At 46.6% G+C, this 16,946-nt stretch overlaps 1 protein-coding gene across 7 annotated transcripts in view; it reads left to right on the forward strand.

Moving 5' to 3' along the window:
• Window positions 1-16,946, forward strand: part of kmt2d (lysine (K)-specific methyltransferase 2D) — a 29,670-nt gene that overhangs the window by 5,654 nt on the left and 7,070 nt on the right. For 3 of the 7 annotated variants that reach the window (XM_084014706.1, XM_084014710.1, XM_084014707.1), the window contains exons 12-48: window positions 93-904; window positions 1,040-1,153; window positions 1,263-1,376; window positions 1,475-1,579; window positions 1,671-1,852; window positions 2,125-2,289; window positions 2,502-2,611; window positions 2,751-2,795; window positions 2,896-3,081; window positions 3,197-3,367; window positions 3,467-3,589; window positions 4,040-4,161; window positions 4,258-4,393; window positions 4,505-4,585; window positions 4,674-4,751; window positions 4,861-5,019; window positions 5,168-5,237; window positions 5,344-5,582; window positions 5,701-5,774; window positions 5,874-5,924; window positions 6,038-7,672; window positions 7,755-7,943; window positions 8,403-8,542; window positions 8,868-10,642; window positions 10,730-10,856; window positions 11,180-11,261; window positions 11,350-11,416; window positions 11,529-11,761; window positions 11,867-14,836; window positions 14,929-15,078; window positions 15,170-15,334; window positions 15,445-15,592; window positions 15,698-15,779; window positions 15,879-16,051; window positions 16,262-16,386; window positions 16,475-16,610; window positions 16,785-16,906. In XM_084014706.1, coding sequence (XP_083870832.1) covers window positions 93-904; window positions 1,040-1,153; window positions 1,263-1,376; window positions 1,475-1,579; window positions 1,671-1,852; window positions 2,125-2,289; window positions 2,502-2,611; window positions 2,751-2,795; window positions 2,896-3,081; window positions 3,197-3,367; window positions 3,467-3,589; window positions 4,040-4,161; window positions 4,258-4,393; window positions 4,505-4,585; window positions 4,674-4,751; window positions 4,861-5,019; window positions 5,168-5,237; window positions 5,344-5,582; window positions 5,701-5,774; window positions 5,874-5,924; window positions 6,038-7,672; window positions 7,755-7,943; window positions 8,403-8,542; window positions 8,868-10,642; window positions 10,730-10,856; window positions 11,180-11,261; window positions 11,350-11,416; window positions 11,529-11,761; window positions 11,867-14,836; window positions 14,929-15,078; window positions 15,170-15,334; window positions 15,445-15,592; window positions 15,698-15,779; window positions 15,879-16,051; window positions 16,262-16,386; window positions 16,475-16,610; window positions 16,785-16,906 — 11,456 coding nt within the window. The remainder of the gene's footprint in view (window positions 1-92; window positions 905-1,039; window positions 1,154-1,262; window positions 1,377-1,474; window positions 1,580-1,670; window positions 1,853-2,124; window positions 2,290-2,501; window positions 2,612-2,750; window positions 2,796-2,895; window positions 3,082-3,196; window positions 3,368-3,466; window positions 3,590-4,039; window positions 4,162-4,257; window positions 4,394-4,504; window positions 4,586-4,673; window positions 4,752-4,860; window positions 5,020-5,167; window positions 5,238-5,343; window positions 5,583-5,700; window positions 5,775-5,873; window positions 5,925-6,037; window positions 7,673-7,754; window positions 7,944-8,402; window positions 8,543-8,867; window positions 10,643-10,729; window positions 10,857-11,179; window positions 11,262-11,349; window positions 11,417-11,528; window positions 11,762-11,866; window positions 14,837-14,928; window positions 15,079-15,169; window positions 15,335-15,444; window positions 15,593-15,697; window positions 15,780-15,878; window positions 16,052-16,261; window positions 16,387-16,474; window positions 16,611-16,784; window positions 16,907-16,946) is intronic. The other 4 variants (XM_084014708.1, XM_084014711.1, XM_084014709.1 and 1 more) reach the window with 4 other exon arrangements.

The raw sequence follows: 16,946 nt of genomic DNA on the forward strand, positions 1-16,946 counted from the left end.
GTACTTTATTTTTATGATGGTGTGCTGTAACTAATGAGAGATTTATAAATGTTTATACTAATAGCCATGCATTCCTTAATCTTGAAATGTAGGCTGTGCAACAAAAGAACAGAGGGCCTCTTGTCTACCTGCTGATGAAGAGAGAGCAGAAGAGGCACTCAGCCAGGTGACTCAAGCCACCCCTTCCCAGGACCCCACAGCAGACACACAGTCGGACAACCCTAAAGTAGTAACACCGGTGTCACAGCAGGGTGCTGAAAATATGGAAGTGGTGAAGGAGGAGGAGAAGCAGGAGGCCACTCCCTCAGTGGAACAAGAAGGGTGTCCAGAGTTAAACAATGGCTCAGACGGCACGTCCATCACAGAATCATCCAGTGAGGATCCACCAAAGTTACCAGCTTCTGCGGCATCTGTGGTCAAAACGGAGAATATGCCCATGGAAAATCGTCAGGAAAGAAGTCCATGCCAGGACCCCCACTCACCTTCTCCTCTTTCTTTGTCGGGAGACACACAAGAGGTCCTGTCTTCTATGGAAATTGAGGGAAGGTTACTACCTCACTCTGAGGAGGAGGATGATGATGATGAGGATGAAGAGTATGATGAGCAAATAAAACTTAATATGGACATAAAGCAGGAACTGCAGGAGCAAGAGGTTAACCGGGAATTGCTGTTGGACGATATGTCCTATATGAGCCATGGCGATGAAAGCAGCAGTGGCTTTCTGGGCTCTCCAGGAGAACCTGATCCTCAGCTTTCCATGGAGTTTGGCCTTGTACCTGCTGACCGCTCACACGGAGACAACTTGCTCACTGAGACTGATGACTCGCTTCCCTTTGAACCCTTCAGAAGCGACCGAGAGAAGGCAAAACGCAGAGGATCCCCAGGCCGCTCACGTATTAAACAGGTGAGGGCAACATGTACAAGTTGGTCGGTTTATTGAGAAATTTTTGCTTGAACAAATGACATTTTGCTTTAATAGTTTTTAAGATTATTGTTGCAACATGACCTAACACTGAAATATTTTTTCCTCTGCTTGCAGGGGCGAAGCAATAGTTTTCCTGGGAAACGTAGACCTCGAGGGGGTGGTGGAGGGAGAGGGCGTGGTGGGAGGTCACGCCTCAAAGCCATGGCCTCCTGCATCGATGCTTTCTTGGTGAGCTTTTATATTTTAGAAAGTGGTCATAATCACTTTTTTCAAAATGTGTCATTTCATGACAATATTTGGCGCTATGTTTGCAACTGTTTTATCCCCTCGTTCACAGCTAAGCATGACCACAGACACTGGACAAAATAAGGAGGAAGAGGAGGAGGAAGATGACACCATGCAGAACACAGTGGTTCTTTTCTCAAACACTGATAAATTTGTTCTACTCCAGGTACAGCTGTTTTTGTAGTATGTCATTTTTTAGTTACCCTGTGACAAAACCAGTTGCCACTTTTCAACTGAAACTAACTTTTTCCTCCTCTGTTTTAGGATATGTGTGTTGTGTGTGGCAGTTTTGGAAAGGGTTCAGAGGGGCAGTTGTTGGCTTGTGCTCAGTGTGCCCAGTGTTACCATCCTTACTGTGTGAACAGCAAAGTAAGCACACTTTATCCGTTGATCATTTTTTTGTTTTGTATTACCATTGTTTTTGAAAATCCAGATAGGTTTAACCTGATATCTTCTACAGATCACCAAGACGATGCTCCGTAAGGGCTGGCGCTGTTTGGAATGTATTGTGTGCGAAATGTGTGGAAAGGCTTCGGATCCCTCCCGTCTGCTGCTGTGTGATGACTGTGATGTCAGCTATCACACCTACTGCTTGGACCCGCCCCTGCACAATGTTCCCAAGGGTGGTTGGAAGTGCAAATGGTAAAAAAAAAAAAAAAAAAAAAACATTTTTTAAACTCGAGCACAATGCTTCATTCAGCCTGGTAGCTTTGAATGGGGTCAAATGGAAATGAATACATGTAAATTTGCATATTATGTAAACACTCAGCCCTGCATTAGCAAGTCGGAGTCCCTCTGCCTCTCGCATCCATAGCAAAGAAAAAACGTTGCACAACTCAAATTGGCTGTATTGTTTAATCTTTCATTTCAGTAGCTGTTTATTTGTTACAAAGTGCTTTGTTACTTCTGTGCAGGTGTGTGTGCTGTGTGCAGTGTGGTTCCAACTCCCCGGGTTTCCACTGTGAGTGGCAGAACAACTACACCCACTGTGGGCCCTGTGCAAGCCTAGTCACTTGTCCAGTGTGCAGAGAGAACTTCATGGAGGAGGAGCTGCTGCTGCAGTGTCAGTACTGTGATCGGTGGGTGACACACACACACACACACACACACACACACACACACACACACACACACACACCAGACATGGAAACCGAGGAATTCATGAGAGAGCAGCTAATGAAGACAAGCAGGGAATGGATTATTTATGTATTTTTCATATCATTAATTATTCCATATCATCTTTGAATTTGTGGTGTGATGTGTATGAATGTATTTCTGTGTGGCTGTGCAGATGGGTCCATGCCGTCTGTGAGAGTCTGTACACAGAGGATGAGGTGGAACAAGCTTCTGATGAGGGCTTCGCATGCACATCCTGCTCCGCATATGTTCCAAAACCCGTGGGTAAGTCCCACAGCCACAATATTTGAAAACTGAAGACACAAGGAGTACAGTATTACAAACTTTACACAGGATATTCTTGGATTTACTGATGACATGATTTTCTTTTGCTTTCTCTATTTTATTTTGCCTTTGTTCACAGTAGTAGAGTCAGCCATTATGGCTTCTATAAAGATCAAAGAGCCAGGTAAGTGTGTATTATTCTTGTTCATGTTGTCACAAGCACATTACGCGTTGTCCTCTTTATTTATGGCAAGTCACTCATGTTTGCAAATGTTACTTTGCAGAACCCCAGTTCTACCGGTTGGAGGGTGTGTGGCTGACAGAGTCGGGTATGTCCCTGCTTCGCAGCATCTCCATGTCACCCCTGCACAAGAGACGGCAGCGTCGCTCCCGTCTCGGCACTCTATGTTGTGATGGAGGTCCTGATGGAATCGATCTGAGGGAGGTTGAAGAAGGGGAGGATGGAAAAGGTTTGCACATCTTTTTCTCACCCCATTTCAGTTTTAACAATGTTCGGGGGTGTGTTGCTCCTTTTTATTTGGTTTTCAAAATAAATAAGATTTCAAGGTGATTTTGTATATCTAGGCTGTGGGGAGCCCATGGAATGTGATTCCAAGATGGAGAACCCTGGGAGCCCTGACAGAGAATGTGGTGCAGATGGAGGCAATGAAGGCATGGCTGACTGCGAGGGTCTCAAAGGAGGAGCAGAGGAGACGGAGGATGGCAAAAAAAGAAAGCGGAAACCTTACAGGCCTGGTAAGTTAACCACAATTTCACAGAACAACTTATAACTTCCACAAAGATGTCGGAGCATCCACAAAATATTAACAAATATTTATTTATAAATTGTACTAGGAATTGGAGGCTTCATGGTGCGACAAAGGAAGTGTCACACACGGATGAAGAAAGAATTTTTTGCCCAATTGGCTGGAGAGACTACATTAGATGGACAGCCAATAGAAAGAACAATTGACGAAGGTTAGTAACAATGTTACACAACAGAATTTCATTTTTATATATAAATAATATTTACATAATTAATTTCCCCATTTGGGATAAATAAACTACATCTATCTATTTCATTCAATATTAAAAAGTTCTGATGAAATTACTAAAAGTTTTCAGAATGACGTTAAGCACACAAAGGCAATTCTGACAAAAAGGCACTCCATTGACAGGGGGGGGCTAATTTAAAGGGCAAAACATTTTGTTTTGGGAATAACCTTCACCACAACGCCATGTCATCGACCGAGGCACTGAAGCAGCATGCAAACCCCTTGCATTTCTTTAATGCATGACTGTATTTGGTCTGAGTGCCCTCATCATGGTTCAATCATTATTCATTAGAAGGCGCAGCTTGACTGCCTTGATTTTTTTTGTAAAAACTGTACATTTGGGAAACTGAATTGCATGGTTATATATGTGTAGGACCTCACCCTGACACAGATAACATAATGGATCCTAAACCAGCTGAAGGCGAGGAACAGGCCAAGAAACGTCGGGGACGGAAGAAGAGCAAACTTGAGGACATGTTTCCAGCTTATCTCCAGGTTCATGTCTCTCTGTCTCATAGTTCAAACTAGTGTGTTATGTATGGTATCAGGGGACACAATGTTCATATCCGAAATGTTTGTAATTCACTGCAGGAGGCTTTCTTTGGGAAGACACTCATAGACTTGAGTAAGAAAGCTGTGCTGATACCACCAGGGCAGAGGCCAGGTGCATGCCTTGTCCGACCTTCATTACCAGCACCGCCAGAGGTCAAAACTTCAGCCCCAGAGAGTAAGAGCACTAACTTGACCTATGACACATGAATACTTTACAAAGTATTTGTGATGCTGGCTGTGGAAGAGGTTTGTTCCTTTTTGTGAACTTTTGTGCTTCTCTCACTAGCTGAGGATCGTGTGGTGAGAGATAATTTCCCTCTCAAGCAAGAGGGTGGTGAGGCCCCCCAGGCTCAGGGAGAAGGTGCAGGTAAGTGTGTTTGGACATTTTGCTGATGGGTTATTGTTATGGTGTTGAGGTAATTGCAGGTTTGTTTAAAACACAACTATTTTTTTAGGAGTTTCTGCACCATCCTCCTCGCTGAAGGACCAGGCTTCAACTGATCCCCATGACTCTGATGGAGAAAAAAGTGAAGGTAGTGCCCTGAGATGATACTTTGTCTATACAGCTAACATTAACTCAGAAAAATATTTAAACCCTGATGTTAGCGTTATACCTTACATGCAGTTTTCCTTACGTGATAGGTCTTCCACAAGGGGTGGAAAGTCAGGACTCTGAGCAGTTCTTCAGGAAAGTTCTTGGCTCGTCAGATGGCTCCTCTTTGGGGGGCATGAAGCCCATCTTGGAGGGCAGCAAGGGAGAACTCAATCGTAGCACTCTGCCACAGAGAGCTCTCCTCTCAGGTGTGTACAAGGGGTAGTTTGCAGACAAACGCATGATTAAAACCTTTTTGAAGTTCAAAATCATATTTGTTGTATCATTGAGGACTTTAAAAGTACTAAGTATGCAAGTAAGGTTGAAGTAAAGTTTGGATTCAAAAATCTCTTGCAGGGTCCCTGCCCTCAGCTGGAATGATGGATGCCTTTCCTGGTCTCTCTCAGTCACCATTCTTTGATATGCGGTAGGGCCAATACTGAATTGCCTCGTAAAACAACTTTCTGTTTTTTCCCTAATGTAAATCACTTAATCTCATATGAGACTATAACATCTCATGTAATCATGTACAGGGACCGAGGAGGACTGTTCAGTCCAGATGGGGGTGAGGAGAGCCCCTGGGCCACTCCCTCTACCCCAGCAACCCCCTCCTCCCCACCGACCCCCACTGAGGCAGAGGGTGATGGGCTGTCCTACAACCAACGCAGTCTCCAGCGCTGGGAGAAAGATGAGGAGCTGGGAGAACTCTCCACTATTTCCCCTGTGCTTTATGCCAATACCAACTTCCCCACTCTCAGACAGGACTACCCAGGTGAGTGTTAAAGACATTCTGTACGAATATGTACAATCTTGTATGAGACCAAACAGACCTAATGCTTCCTAATCTTTGTATGATATTGAGCAGCTGTTACATATTTCTTCTGCCACAGACTGGGCAAGTCGCTGTAAGCAAATCATGAAGGTCTGGAGGAAGGTGTCAGCTGCTGACAAGGTTCCATATCTGGTAGGTTCTCTATTTTATTATATTTCTTTATGAATTATAAAGAAATATTTTTGTTATGCAGTAAAACTAACTCTAAATTCTTTATTATTATTTTTGTAGCAAAAGGCCAAAGACAACCGAGCAGCTCAGAGGATCAACAAGGCACAGAAGGTGATTAAAGCTGCGGCATCCTTTTGCATTGTCACATTGAATGAAATATTTTGTACCAATTAGTGTTGTGGTGCAGATTGTTCATGCCTCTGTACTCTCCTCTTGTCCAACAGCAGGCTGAGAGTCAGGTGTGCAGGCCCGTCAAGACGGAGGGAGTGCGTGTGAAGATGGAGCGGCCTAGTTTACACCTCCAGATCCCACCACCATCAGGCTCCATGTCAATCTGCTCCCAGCCCAGCTCTGCAGAAAGCCCATTTCCCTTCCCTCCAGATTCAGGATCATCCTCTGTCTTTTTCTCAGATGGACCTGTTAAAACCCCAGGGTCAGCTGAAATCCGGACAGATCCCTTGGCTAAGCTTCCTCCTCAGTCACCCCATTCTCACTCTCACCCAACCACACCCTTTTCCCATGCTGGGGCCAGCCCGTTACAGGCCTCTTCCTCAGGTTATTTCGCTTCCGGCCCACAGGGTCATCCTCAGGGACGGCCAGCCAGTCTTGGCCCCTTTGACATGCAACCAGGAACTCCTGGAACCCCCAGACGGGCTCAGCAGGTTGACCCCTACTTCAGATCACAGCTGCAGCAACAACAGAGTCATCTACCACAATCACAGCAAGGCTCCCAGGAGTCCCTAGGACCTCCAGAAAGTCCTCATGCAAGAGGCGTGGGGCTAGGGGAGTCGCCCATCTTCTCGCCAACCCACAATACCCACTATGGAGACCCTTTCAGAACCCAGCAAGCAATGGGACGGCCAGAATATGGTTCATCCTCATCACCTTCTGCAGTGGCTTCCTCACCTGCAAGCACAGGGCAGTACAAGGCTGATCTGAGTGCACCTTCTCCACGCTCCTCTGCAGTTGGAAGACCTGATCTATCCACAGGCTCTCCTGCTGGGATGCTTGAGTCTGGGGATAATTTATTCAAGGCACCTATGACACCACGAATGCATCAAGGGGAGGGTGGGGCCCCTCATCCTGGAGCTTCCCCTAGCTACCCCACCGAGGGCTACAGACAGTCTCCCTCCCACCCTTTCTCTGACCCCCATCCTCAGCCACCACTGACTCCCAGACCGCAGTCAGCAGACAATTGTTCTCTTGGACCACAGAGACACCCTGTAGCTCAACAGGAACTTTGCCCCAGAGTGCCCTCCAGCCCCCAGTCCCAGAGCAGCTCTCAGTCTCCCCACACTCCTGGTGGCCTCTCCAATGATGCTTACTCTGTCCATTCTCCTGCTACACCTCGTTTCCAATCCCCAGACCCTTGTTCTCAGCCACCCTCGAGGCCACAATCTAGAGACCCTTTTGCTACTATCCATAAACCACCTCGCCCCCCATCTGTTGCCCCAGAGGGAACCGTAAGTTACAAAAGCTCACCTCATCCTAACCAGCCACCTCCACCCCATCCCACTAACAGTTCCATGGGTGATCCTCTCTCTGGTAAACCATCAGCACAGCCTACTTTCAGCCACAGCCCCAGCACGGGAGGCTTCCAAGTAACCCAACAACAGAATCAGATGTTACAGGGTCAGCTTCAGCAACAACAGCCACAAACTCAGCAGACGATGGGGGCAGACGGCTTCAGTTCCAGAGTGCCACCTCCTTCTGGACCTCCAGAAGTACCAGCTGTTCACCCTCCAGACCCACCTCATCAGCCACCTTTGCCAGGCACTCAAGAAATGCCTGATATTTCAGCAGTGCAGGACTCGGCATTAGTTGGCCTTAGTCCGTCTGAGTTGGAGAAGCATCGACAGGTATCAAAGAAAAAGCCAGTGAATAATCATGCTATGCAACTCCTTGGTGTTTTGCTAATTAATGTTTCTCATGTTTTTTTAGCGACTGAGACTAAGGGAATTCTTAATCAGACAACAAATGCAGAGAAATTCCATCAGGCAAGAGAAAGAGGCTGCTGCTGCCGCTGCTGCTGCGGCTGCTGCTGGCAGTGCATCCCCTGGCTGGTCTGGAGGAGAGATGGGAGCCTTTCAACAAGACAAGACCCACAGAGCACCACCACCTTATCCACAGGTACACACCTTGAGCAATATGCCATTGACCTGTAACATCCTTACAGCCGTGTGATGTAGTAATTACGATAATGTCTTGTGGCCTGTGTACAATCCCAGTAAATGCCTGCTCTACTAAGGAGTCCATGAAAGAAACGAAGCACATATATGAAGTGCACTGTATTATAGCCGAGGCTGTACTTTGCCCTCTGTTGACTGGTGCAAGTTAAATGTCTAAGTGAGTGGGTTGTAATCAAAGTGTTGGTGGTTTAATCTCTAGCTACTTCTGATGAATTGTCCTTGGCTAGTGAACCCAGAATTGCACCAGATGATCTAACGAGTGCCTTGCACAGTAGCTTGCTCCCGTCAGCGCGTGGCAAATTGTAAAGTGCTTTGTATAGAAGTCCTGTATACATGCAAAATGTATTGCATATAAAAGAAATGTTACATTTGCCTATTTTGCTGTTATTGCTTCCTTTAGGATCGTGTTACTGCTGCTACTGCTGGACCTCAGGCTTCTGTGGCAGGGAAGATGCCCATGGTTGTTGGAGGCATGGAGGACAAGCTCATTCGGCCACCACCTTCAGGAACCCCTGCCATCATGGATCCTAGTGCACTAAGGTAACAATGTTATTGAAGTTGAAAAGTATCAAAATATTTTTCCCACTGTTTGAATAATGGTCAAACAGATATCTGGTCATTTTTGTTTGTTACAATTTAAGCATATTTGAAAACAACTATTCAAAATTGGGATCAACAACGTCCCTAAATGTAATATTGCTGGAACTGATTTGGGAATGTAATGAGCCCAAGAGAATAAATTGGTCAAAGATATAATTAGCACCCTCAATTAGTCCCACCCCTCACTTCTTTAAAATTGTGTAGGACTATATACAGTTTATGCAATGGAAATATAGGTTTTGTTTTCTTTGTTTCTGTCCTTCAGGTCACCAGGACCCACCAGACCTCAGGGCATGTATGCTCGACCACCATTCCCTCCTCAGTGGCAGGGCCAGGCTCCAGGTCCAAGGCGGTTCCCCCAGCCTGGCATGGAGGCTATGGGCATAAGGCACAATCTCAACCCTGCTGTCAACATCCAGGGTATGGAAGGCATGGGTAACCCTCACAACATAATGCCAGGACATGGAGGAGAGACCATCCAGCCAATGGGTCAAGGACCCCCACCACAATTCATTGAATTGAGACACAACTCCCAGAGGCTACCCCTACGACCTCAGTTTATGCCACGTGTACCCCAGTCCAGACCACGTCTCTTTGTCCCACAGCAAGAGATGGCAGCACCTTATGTTCAGCAACATTCTGTAGTTCAAACTGGTGGCATTCAAACAGAGGGGGGCAGCAACTCACAGCTGGGGTTACAGCAGGGGGGACTTTCAGTTTTACTGCCTCAGCAGTCTATGGGGCCAGTATCACAACAGCCCCATTTGCAGCCCCAGGCAGTTACTTCCTCTCCAAACATTCCTAGCTCTGTGCAGCATCAGCTTCGACAACCAAGCCTCGTCACACAGCCCCATTCTGCCACAGCAGAAAATAGTGAGGAGCTGCCAGAGCCTGACCTTGAGGGACTTGGGGATGCCCCAAGCGTTGGAGGTGTGGAGGATGAGGATGATTTGGCTCTAGACCTGGACCCTGACAAAGGAGACGATGATTTGGGCAACCTTGACAACCTTGAAACCAATGATCCACATCTAGACGACTTGCTTAATAGCGACGAGTTTGACCTGCTGGCTTACACTGACCCTGAACTGGACCAAGGAGATCCTAAGGATGTCTTCTCAGACCAGCTGCGTTTGGTGGAAGCAGAAAGTGAAGCGCCTTTATCGTCCTCTGGATTGGTTCTTGTTAAAGTGGAAGAAAAGGTGGAGACCGGGCAGAAGTCAGCTCCCACCACTGCAAGGGGGTCTGCTTCCCAATTACAACACTCTGTGGAACCGGTTGATATCTCAAAGGTCAAAATAGAAGACAGAGGTCTGACCCCTCATCTGCATCCAGGACAGACTGTGGTGAAAGATGAAATAGGAGAGGCTGTCTCAATGCTTCTTGGTGGGACCGGACCATCGGCCAAGTCTGCACAACCAGAAAACCAGTCGGCTTCCCTTAGTTCTGTTCGATTAGGGGGACTTCCGTACCCTCTGCAAGGCCAAGCTAATGCATTGCCTTTTCCTCCAGTTACTTCACATGCAGACATCAGCGATGATCCACTGGGGCTGCCTGATGTAGGGGAACAGCACTCCCCTGCTGTAGATTTGGCAAAGGTAGAGAGCTCTTTAGATGGAGAACTGCCCCTTCTAATACAGGATCTACTGGAGCATGAGAAGAAGGAACTACAGAAGCAGCAACTGCAGCAGCAGCAGCTCAGTTCCCTCCATCAGGGAGGTATGCCGCCTCATTTTCCTGGTCTCTCAAATCAACAGCCAAACCCACAGGCACCTGGCCAGATAATGCTGCCACACCACCATCGTCCACCACCCCAAGGAATGATGACTCAGCAAGGGATACCCCGTGCTCCGCACATGTTGCAACAGCAGCAACAGAGGCTTATGGGAACTGGAATGGTACCTCCATCTCACACAAACATAGTCCAGCAGCAAGCCATGGTGAGGATGGGGCAGCCAGGAATCCATACAGGTGTCGGTCATCAAACGCAGCCACAGCCAGTGATTAAACCACCTCTGGCCAACAACTTCTTCCCAGATAAAGGTACGTTCTGTGGCTTGTCACTGTCATCACTTCTACATAATTATGTTCTTTTCACACTATATCAACAGACGTTGTCTTATTCTTCAGCAGATTTAGAAAAATTTCCTACGGATGACATTATGGATCCCATTGCCAAGGCAAAGATGGTGGCACTTAAGGGTATCAAGAGAGTGTTGGCACAGGATCCAATGGTTGTTCCTCCTGGCATTAACAGGTATTTCTTTATAAAAATGTTTTTGTGTAAAACTTTAATACATTTGGACAGTTAGGTTTTGTGAAAATGTTTTAATATAGATAGAAACATTCTAAATGGATATTACCGGAATTAAAAAATGCTGAACATTCCTGACCTTTGCCGGACTATATCAGTGGTTGTGATTTATACAAATCAAACAAATCTGTTTTCCAATGAATCAAAACCTTTTAACAGGTTGTAACTCCAAATGACTGTAATATGTTTTGCCCTTATAGACCATTGTTCAGTATACTGCGGTAATAGTAATGTTTTTTTTTCTTCTTCTTCTTCTTTCTTTTCAGGCAACAAGTTTCTCTGCTTGCTCAGAGGTTGGCCTCTGCCCCAGGCACAGATCCAGGTCAACTTGCCCCTGGACCTCCAAAGGTATGCTGTCATGCTTGTCAGACGTGATTGATTTACTTGAAAATTGAAGTCTTATGTAACTGATTTATTTAAATTTCTTTGTGTTTAGGAGGGAGAAACAAGTGATCCTACCCAGTCGAGACCTAACCCTCCCCAGTTTGTGCAAGGAATCATAAGTATGTTCTACCAATACCGCCTGCTAAACATGTATTTAGTCTTTAGGAAATGTTATATTGCTATACCCATATCCTTTTTATGGTTTTCTTAATGTATAATCTTCTGTTACAGATGATGCAGAACAGCACCAATATGAAGAATGGCTTCTTCACACCCAGCAGTTACTCCAAATGCAGTTGAAATTTTTGGAGGAACAGATTGGAGTTCACCGCAAATCACGCAAGGCACTGTGTGCAAAGCAACGCACTGCTAAGAAAGCTGGCAGGGAGTTTGCTGAGGCAGATGCAGAGAAATTAAAGTTGGTTACAGAAGAGCAGAGCAAAATTCAGAAACAGCTTGACCAGGTGTGTAGACAACTGCAGTTTGAATTTTTACAAATGTGTCAGCAGTAATGGCACTTGGCATGTGGATTTACAAATTCATATCTGTTCATACTTACTCTGCTCTAGGTACGGAAGCAGCAGAAGGAGCACACCAATCTTATTGCAGAGTACAGAAGCAAACAGCAGCAACATCAGCAAAGCTCAGGTATTCTTACCCCAAGTCATTCTGCACAAGGCCCTCCCCCTCACATGTTTCCGAAGATGCCTGGCCAGATGATGATGGGTCAACAGGGAACACCAGTAATGGGCCAGCACCCTGTGGTGATGCCCCAAGGTGGAATGCCTGTTCGGATGCCCCAAGGGCAGCCCTTTATTGGTGGAGCCCAACCCCAGCTTCCTGCAGCTCTCGGAGCCGGTGGTATCAGGGCCCCAGTTCCTCCTGTTGGGGCCCCAGGAGTACCAGGGGCCCCACCAGGATTCTTCCCACAGAGGCCTGGAATGCAAGGTGCAGACCCCAGGCTTCTCCAAGAAAGACAGCTTCAACATAGGATGCAGATGGCAAAGCTCCAGCAACAACAACAACAGCAACAGCAACAGCAGGTGATGATGGGCCAGCAACCAATGCCACACCCAAATCAACAGCCTGGGTTAATCGCTCAGCCACCATCCGCTATGATGGGGAACCCGCTTATGGCCCAACAACAAGCAAACCCACAACAGGGAATGCTAGCCAACCAGGCCAATCAACAAAGCATGGTGCAGGTTCCACAAGGAATGGTTGGAGGCCAGTCTGTGGCTTCACTGCCACAGAACCTTGCAGGAGGCCAGCCTGTTAACCACGCTCAAGCCATGATGGCAGTTCAACCAGGGATTATGGGAAACCCGCCAGTCATACCATCACAGCAACAAAGGCCTCAGCTGATGATGGGTCAGCAGGGAATGGTTGGATCTCCAGGTCATCCCGGCCTCAGGGGTCCCCAGGCCCAATTAACTCCGCAACAACAGAACATTTTAGCCCAACGCATGCTTGCATCTCAGCAACAGCAGCAGCAAAATGTTGCAAAGAATTTGGCCCACCTTCAACAGCAGCAGATGGCACAGCAAAGACAACAAACACAGTTGATCAGTCAATCCGGCCAAGAGCAAGGAGTGCTCTCCCAACCCTCTACCCCACAGATGGGCTCCTCACCTTCAGCAGGAAGTATCACGCCCCAGCCACAGGGAACTGCAGACAACCCAAACTCAGGGCCCAAAGAGGGTGGGATCCTCAGCCCTGATTCAAGAACGCCGCCACAGCAGGGTGGACCCTCTACTCCAAATCAGATGTCCCAACTAGGCTCTGCAAATGATCATCAAACTGACTTAGGACGACAGCAATTACAACAGCAACAGCATCAAAATCAGATTTATTTGGCCCAGCAGCAACAATCAAATCCTCAGTCTGTACCTGAACAACAAACCGGGATGGTTGGAAATCAACAAACTGGTGTGCTTCAGCAACATCAGAAACAACTGCCGCTCACTCTCCAGAGGCAAAGTTCCCTCAGTGTTGACAAGCCCATTTTGATGACTGTTAAAGAGGAAGGGAAACCAATTGATTTCTTAGGTCAACAGCAGCAGCAGCAGCAGCAGCAGCAAACAATTCAAAATACCATGCAGCAGTCACAAGATCCCAACATCCAGCAGCAGATCATAGGCCAAAACCATCCTGGGCAGCCACAGCCTGTTGGAATGGGACCCAGTCCACAACAACAAGCCCTCATGGCCCAGCAGCAAAAACAACAGGCCATGATGGGCATGATGAGAGCCCAGCAGCAAGGAATGATGGCACAGAGGCCTGTGGTTCCACCTGGACAGATCCGCACACCTATCAACATCCAGGCTATTATTGCTCAGAATCCTCAGCTCCGCAATCTTCCCCCGAACCAGCAGATACAGCACATCCAGGCCATGATTGCCCAGAGGCAGCTCCAACAGGGACAGATGCTACGGATGTCAATGGGTCAAGGCCAGCAAAGTCAGTTGAGGCCTCATTTGCCACCAGGACAGATGCCACAGGTTGTACAGCAGATGCCATATGGAACCATGGGAAAATCAGGAGTAGTGGGCACTCAGCAACAAGCAGGCATGTTAGGTCAACAACCTGGTGTTGCTCACCAGATGCAGCAGGGGATGATGGTCCCTGCGCAGCCACAAGAGATGATGCAGCAACATATTATCAGAGGCCAGGTACCAATGCCACCTTCCCCATTGGATCAGGGCCGTATGGTAAGGCCAACATCTCCACGTCAGCCAATAGCCAACTCTCCTGGGCACGCATTTAATCAAACCATGGGGATGCGTCCACCCACTCCCAACCAGAACCAACAAGCAGTAATGGCAGCTGCAGCAGGCCGCATGCAGGGTTCTCCATCCCATGCATATTCTCCAAGAGGACCGTTTGGCATGAGCCCAGCCCACCCAGCCTCACCTCATTCATCGCATGTTTCCTCACCTGTAGCTGACAGTAGGGCTGGAAGGGGGAGTCCATACAGCCATGTCAAGGCATCTCCACTCAGGTCACCTGGAGCCAAGAGTCCACTTGATTGTCCAGGACTCAAAGTTGAAGTTCAGACATCAGGCAATGAAACGTCTCACTCAGCTTCAGTTATCCCCAATGGTCCACCGAAAGGCATGATTGTTCAACAACAGTCGCAGCAGGTGACCGAGAGTCCTCATCCACAACATGTCCCTAGAGCAGGGGAGCTGTGCAAGATGACCTTACAGAATATCAAACAGGAACCAAGAGAGTTTCAGTGTGATGGTGTGTCAGAGGCTCATCCTGGGGCTATAAAGCGAGAAGTAACAGGTGAGGCAGTTACTTCCGGGAACAACACTAGCTTTATTAATGCTGGAAACATGGCTGGAGACTCTGGGACTCAAGGCCCTCGATCTGAAACTGGACAGCAACTACTACAGAAACTTCTGAGAACCAAGAACCTCCAGCTTGGTGCTCAAAGGCCTTCTGAAGGCATCCACAATGAGATCAATGGCCACATCAACAGCAAACTGGCAATGCTGGAACAGAAACTTCAAGGGACTCCACGAAATATGGAGGTATGTTTCTTCTTTAGTGCATTCATTCTTTTTGCCCTCATATTGTTATCAGTGGTTGAAAAAACTCCTAATCCTCTTCATTACCCTCACAGGATTTGCAGTCTATAACAAAAAGGGCTCCTGCACAAAAGCCAAAGCGCACTAATAAGGCAACTGGAGATCGAGGTCCTAACGCACGGAAAAAGAATAAGAAGGAAGACGTTGGAAAAAGTGCTGAAGCCCTGATAAAGCAACTCAAACAGGTAAAGTTATATATAAATTATTTTCTTACATGATTTTTTATGTTTAAGAGGGGCTCTTCATCATTGGGACTAATGGACATTTACCCTCCAGGGTCTCTCTCTGCTGCCCCTGATGGAGCCTTCGATCACTGCCAGTCTGGATCTGTTTGCCCCTTTTGGAAGCAGCCCAGCCAATGGCAAAGCCCAGCTCAAAGGATCCTTTGGAAACGCAGTGCTAGACAATATCCCAGACTACTATTCTCAGTTACTCACAAAGGTAAGCTGTTGCAGGCTGTGACAACATGTCATTGTTGATTGAAACGGCACCAAGAACGATTTCTTCAAATACAGATGTTTTATGAGCATAATGTTTTGTGCACTTTACAGAGCAACCTCAGCAACCCACCAACACCCCCATCTTCCCTGCCACCTACTCCTCCACCTTCAGTACAGCACAAGCTGCTGAATGGAGTGACGCCTGGGGAGGAGCTGTCTGAGGGTCAGAAAGACACAGAGCCAGCAGAAGAACCGATGGGTAAACGATGAAGGATTTGACATGAAATTGGTTTTGATGAATGTTGAAATTTATCTGCAGTTGTACAGAAATTGGGTACTAAATATGCTGTTATTTACCTTGCAGATTCTGTTAAAGATGAAGTGAAGAGTGTAGACATTCTAGCAGCTCTCCCCACTCCACCACATAACCAGAATGAGGACATCAGGTACAATAGGACGATTCTCTTTGAGTTCTGTGTCAACCAGAGTAAATGGATTTATTTGTTGCTAACTGCCTATACATGTGTGTTTTGTCTTTCTTACAGGATGGAGAGTGATGACGAGGATGCCCCAGAAAGCATTATTCCGGCATCATCCCCTGAAAGTAACGTAGGAGATGAAACGTCACGTTTCCCTCATCTACGGGAGCCTAAAGAGGAAGAGACAGAGAGAGCAATATCTCCCATCATCCCCCTTATACCTCGCACTGCAATCCCAGGTATTATACAACATTTTGTAATTCAATGTTTCATATATATATTTATCCAGTATATTTAACATGCTAGTTTAGGTGAAATCCATCCAATGTGTTGCATTATGTTTTATTGTTCAAGTCCATTTTCATATACCCATTAAATCAATTTATGATTATTCATGCCTGCTAAATTGTAAACTGCCCCAAAAATGATGTACGCATTTTATTTTGTAGCATTCCCAGAAAACAAACCATTTGAAGCAGCCAATAGCAAGGATGTTTCCACGTCCAACCACTGGGACAAGGCCAAAAACAATGAAGTGTCTGTTACCTTCACATTGTCCTCTGCTGCAGCCAAGGTACTAAGCCATGATATAATTGCACTTGTTTAACCTCTTTGTTTTCATGCCTAGCTAACACAAACTTTGACTGACTTTTTTCCCCCAGAAACTGAACCATGTAATGATGGCCATGGCCCAGCTGCTTAATATTAGGATGCCAGGTTCATACGAGGTGACTTTCCCTCCCCAAAACCCTGATATGCCTGTCGTGGATGGACCTGGGAAAGGACCTGACCCATCGGGTATGCATTTATAATATTGTTGATTTGGATTGTCCTGTTAGGTAGTCATTGTGTGGGTCTTTTTTTTTTTTTTTGCATTTTGATGTCATTCTTTTGTCTAGCTTGAGCATGTGATTTGAGGAGAGTTGATCAATCCATGAATAAAGACTGATATTGAGGTCATCATGTTTTCAGGAGATCCGTGTACAAAGGACAGAGCTTCACCCAGTCAAGATGAGTGGCTAAGGCAATTTGACGTGTCTCTACCAGGCTGTACGTTGAAGAAACAAGTGGACATTCTGGCACTTATTAAACAGGTCTGTCTTGAGCACTGAACTTTTTTTTTTATCATATGTT

This window comes from Eutrigla gurnardus, assembly GCF_963514095.1.
Source record: "Eutrigla gurnardus genome assembly, chromosome: 8".
Lineage (NCBI taxonomy): Eukaryota > Metazoa > Chordata > Actinopteri > Perciformes > Triglidae > Eutrigla > Eutrigla gurnardus.